Source organism: Benincasa hispida, chromosome 11 (genome assembly GCF_027475165.1).
Source record: "Benincasa hispida cultivar pf3 chromosome 11, pf3_genome.v1.1, whole genome shotgun sequence".
Taxonomy (NCBI): domain Eukaryota; kingdom Viridiplantae; phylum Streptophyta; class Magnoliopsida; order Cucurbitales; family Cucurbitaceae; genus Benincasa; species Benincasa hispida.
Genome location: NC_143488.1, coordinates 48,041,829 through 48,046,108, shown reverse-complemented (window position 1 = coordinate 48,046,108; position 4,280 = coordinate 48,041,829). Strand labels below are relative to the sequence as shown.

Genomic DNA, 4,280 nt, shown 5'->3' with positions numbered 1-4,280 from the left:
GATCACCAAAATTATCATCAAAGGTCATTGTCGAAGCTACTTCCCAAAGTGTGACAGTGACGATCACATTATAAATGACCGAAGTAAAACCTTTGAAAACATTGAAAGAAGGAAGAGTTGAGATGAATTAATAAAATTATACTAACTCAACTCCACTCCACCAATATTTAATTTTAGTAGATCAATATTTAAAATTAATAAATTAAATATTGAATAGATATATTATACCAACTCAACCCAAGTAAATCATACCTACCCAAATTGAGTGATATTCTTTTTGTAACTTTTCGTGATAAGAAACAACAAATCTTTCATTTTGTATTGGCATTGGGTCTTCTTGCTTACTTCATCCATCCATTAGTTTAGAACTGAGAGATAGATTGATGGCGTGATTATTTAACTATAGAAAATAGTGCATGTACATATATATTTTATCCAAGTCTTCTTTATATAAATCTTGAGTGATGCATGTCGACCAACACTTTGAACGTTTAAGTTTAAAATTAAACGAATGTTACAATTTTTTTGCATGATAAACAATATTATGTACGATTTAAAATCTCCTCATTGGTCTCTCCCCACGATAACCCCGACGACATGTATGATGTCGAGATTGGATGATTTTCAGACATGAAGAACACAGAATCACAATTTTCACCCTCAATTTGGGTAAATAAAATCAACAGAATAAAATTTAGAAAAAAAAAAAGATTGGATGAAGGCAACAAAATATCCATTGAACAACTTTACCAAATTTCATAAATAAATAAAAGAACTTATGTTTACACATTTTATAGATTATATTTTATAGTGACCCCTTGATCGACAAGTACTTCAATCAACAAAAACCACCAAAATTTTATAAACATCTTCAACAGAGACTATAAAAAGATCCTACAAGTGATTAGAAACAAAATACAACCACCAAAAAAACCTCGGCAAACAAGAAACAAAAGACGAAAAACAGATTATTAAGACTACGACTTGCGTGTTCCCTGACCAGTCATGCACTGTTGAACAAGTTGTTTAAAGCTCTTCTTATGTTTCTTGTTCTTCTCAACGATCATCATCTCCCTCTCCCTTTCTATCTCTCCCTCTACTTGTACACAAAGCTGTTTTAAATCCAATAGAAGAGGAAAAAAGAGTTGAAGGAAACATGAGATATGATTGAAAAATGCATAAATAGTAAACATAAGATACTATCAAATAACTTCAAAAAATTTGAGTCGAGGAATTGCATAATACAAAAAAATAAAATATTATAATGATTCTTAAACTTTAGTGGGTAACAAAAATTTAGCCTCAAACGTCTATGAAATAAATAGTTTGATCTTCGAATTTTCCTTATCAATGTTTAAGTCTATTTTAAAATTTAAAACTATTTATATGTTAATTAATAGATATCAATAGTATTTATTTACTAGAAGACTAGATATAAAAAAGTATTTATCTATCAACAGTAGAATATTAATAGATATCAATATAGTATTTATTTGTAGCTACCAATCTAGTAGTCTACTATGTCATAGATTGTAACATTGACAATATTTCAAAAATATTTTTTTAACAATTTTGTTATTTCAAATTATTTTTTTTTTTAAAAAAAGTTACTCGTGAGATTCATGAACTAAATTGTTTCAAAGTAATAACCAAAATAACTTAGACCCATCATTCTAGAACTTGGACCCATTCCATAATGATTTAATTTTTTATTTTTATTTTTAAATTAAAAACTACAAAAATATCCATATTTTCTATAATATTTTAAAATTAAATCAAGTTTTGAAAATTAAAAAAAAAAATTAAAAACATATTTTTATTTTAAAATTTGACTAACAACTCAACCCTTCAACCTCCAAAACCATGGTAGAAAAAACGAAGAAAATAAGTTCAATTTTAAGCATCGATATTTTAATATTGAATTTACCTTGAGGACTCTATCCTCTAAATTATCCATTCTCTCAACGAGGCTTCCTTTGAGTTCAGCGACTTTGATGACGTGGTTAATCGGACGGCAGTGCTTCTCCAAACATTTTGGTGAGAGATCAACAGACGACGTGTGATAATCGCTCGTGAGGGTCCCACTTGATGGAGTAGATGCACATGAACTTTTTGGAGACTTTCCGCACCCTCTAATTTCCTCCAGCCGCCTCAACTATTACAATTCTATCTATTTAGTATTTCTTCCACAAAAATTTAAAATTCCAAAAAACACCCCCACAATTTCCACAATGTCCCATTTTTGTATATAGAAACTACAACTATAAATTGTGACATAAAGTTGTATTATTCCACAGATTTTGATTTTTAAAGTCACTAAAATATAGGTTAATTTGATTGGGGAAAAAAAAAAAAAAAAAAGCAACTCCAACCTAAAATACTAAAATTCTTTTTGGACGTGTGTGTATAAATATATAAGAGAACAGTCAACCATAAAATAATCAAACCCTTAACCTTAAAAAATAGTTAATACAAACTCAAAAGAACTAAGTACTCACAAAAGATCAGTTCCTCCTACCACAATAATCCTTCTGGCTATCAATTAATTTGTTTGCTACCTAAAGTACATATACAGATTATAATAACTTTGATGTTGACCTCTATTTCCATTTTCTTGTTTTATTTCCAAAAATTAAATATGTAGAGTAGAATTGTTTCAATCTTCTCACTCACTAGAATTTTCCAAGCTATATTCTTAAAAAGTAGATGGATTGAAATAAATGTTTTAAAAAATATACCAACCAAATTCAGAAGACAGCATTTTACTCCATAATTTTCAAATAATACGAAAAAAAACATCAACATCAAAATTACAAAGCGAATCATCAAATTAAGAATATTTTTTTAAAAAAAAAAAAAAAATTAGACAGCCCATGCAGCTAAGCCACGAATCTCTCACCAACCAACTCTTCTCATTTTCTGAGTCATTTTCCCGAGAAACAAACATCAAAACCCATCATTTTCCCTACCTTGTCCACACAAGAACATATTCACACACACGAAAAAAAAAAGTTTTATTTACTTTTTTAATTATAATTATAATTTTCATTGTACCTGAAAATAAACTTACCATATTATCTAGCCGGTCCAACCGAGAGAGAATCGGTTCTTCACCAACAGCCATTTTTTTCCCGAGAAAATTTAGAAACAAATTAAAAATTTCTTTTTCACTGAATCAACAACTTTCTTTTTTCGTTATTTCAATTTTAGGGTTAAATACAAAAAGAGATGGGGATTCTGGAACGACACGTGTCGGGTGGTTATGGGCATGTCGGTTGTCAAAAGGAACGACGTGTCGAATTTAGTAGAGGGAGAAAAGGATGGGTGCGGACACGCGTCCGTTACGAAGCACGCAAAGAATTAGGGAACGGCACGTGGGTGGTCACGTGGGGCTGTGCTATTTTAAATGCCATGTATTGATGGGAAGGGGAACATTATCCTTTTTCTACAGATAAAGAAATGTGACAAAAACTAATTTTCAAAGTGCTTCGATCCTCTGCGGCCGCATCTACACTATTCAAAAACTTCACACCCAATCGTTTCCTTTTTTATGAAAAAGATTAATTAATTAAAACATCATTTTAAGTTTATTCAATTTTAACATTTCTAGGCTAAGTAAATCTTAAATTTAGTCCTTATCATACCTTTATTGTTTATTTTTAAAATCTTTTGTAATTTATTAACATTTTTGCTATAATTTTTTTACAATATATTCAATGTAAAAAATTATTGTTATTATATAATCAATTTTGTTACAAATTATCTTTAAATCACTAGAATTAAAATAATTAAAAATGAATGAACTAAAATTAAATAAATTATAAAATATATGGATTAGAATGGTAGTTTAATCTTTAAAAAAAATTGATCCTTAAGATTTAAAACTTTACATTTTAAATATTTTATTTTTGATCGATTTAAAACTACATTTTTAATATTTTAGTTTTGATTTTGATTTGAATTTAGTGATCTACTACTTTAAGTATTTTTCATTTTTCATTTTTTGTTGGGTCAAGGATTTTTATCGGGAGTGTGTCAGAGATTCGGACTGTCCTTTCTTTAAAACTACATTTTTAATATTTTGTTAGACTTTTGAAGGATTGATGCCTATCATTTAAAATTGGACTGTCCTTTCTATCTAGTACCATTTCTTTGTTAAATAAATAAACTGCAAAAATAGTTTTAATGTAACAAACTTTCATAATTTTTTTTTTCGAACATTCTTTTCATTTTTTTAGGCACAAAATTCTTAATTTGATATATGACACTTTATATCGTAT

At 28.4% G+C, this 4,280-nt stretch overlaps 1 protein-coding gene across 1 annotated transcript; it reads right to left on the bottom strand.

Annotated features, from left to right (window-relative positions):
* Positions 1 to 732: 732 nt before the first annotated feature.
* LOC120091575 (uncharacterized) lies at positions 733 to 3,189 on the bottom strand. The gene is made up of 3 exons (XM_039049672.2): positions 3,071 to 3,189; positions 1,928 to 2,155; positions 733 to 1,112 (listed from the first exon to the last, which is right to left on the bottom strand). Exons 1-3 carry the CDS (start codon positions 3,122 to 3,124, stop codon positions 978 to 980), a joined length of 417 nt encoding a protein of 138 aa, XP_038905600.1. The 5' UTR covers positions 3,125 to 3,189; the 3' UTR covers positions 733 to 977.
* Between the last annotated feature and the right edge of the window lie 1,091 nt (positions 3,190 to 4,280).

Coding starts and splice junctions, on each gene's coding strand:
- LOC120091575 (XM_039049672.2), bottom strand. CDS start 3,124: ATGGCTGTTGGTGAAGAACCGATTCTCTCTCGGTTGGACCGGCTAGAT. Junction 2,156..3,070: donor TGGACCGGCTAGATAATATG/GTAAGTTTATTT, acceptor GAATTGTAATAG/TTGAGGCGGCTGGAGGAAAT. Junction 1,113..1,927: donor TAGAGGATAGAGTCCTCAAG/GTAAATTCAATA, acceptor GATTTAAAACAG/CTTTGTGTACAAGTAGAGGG.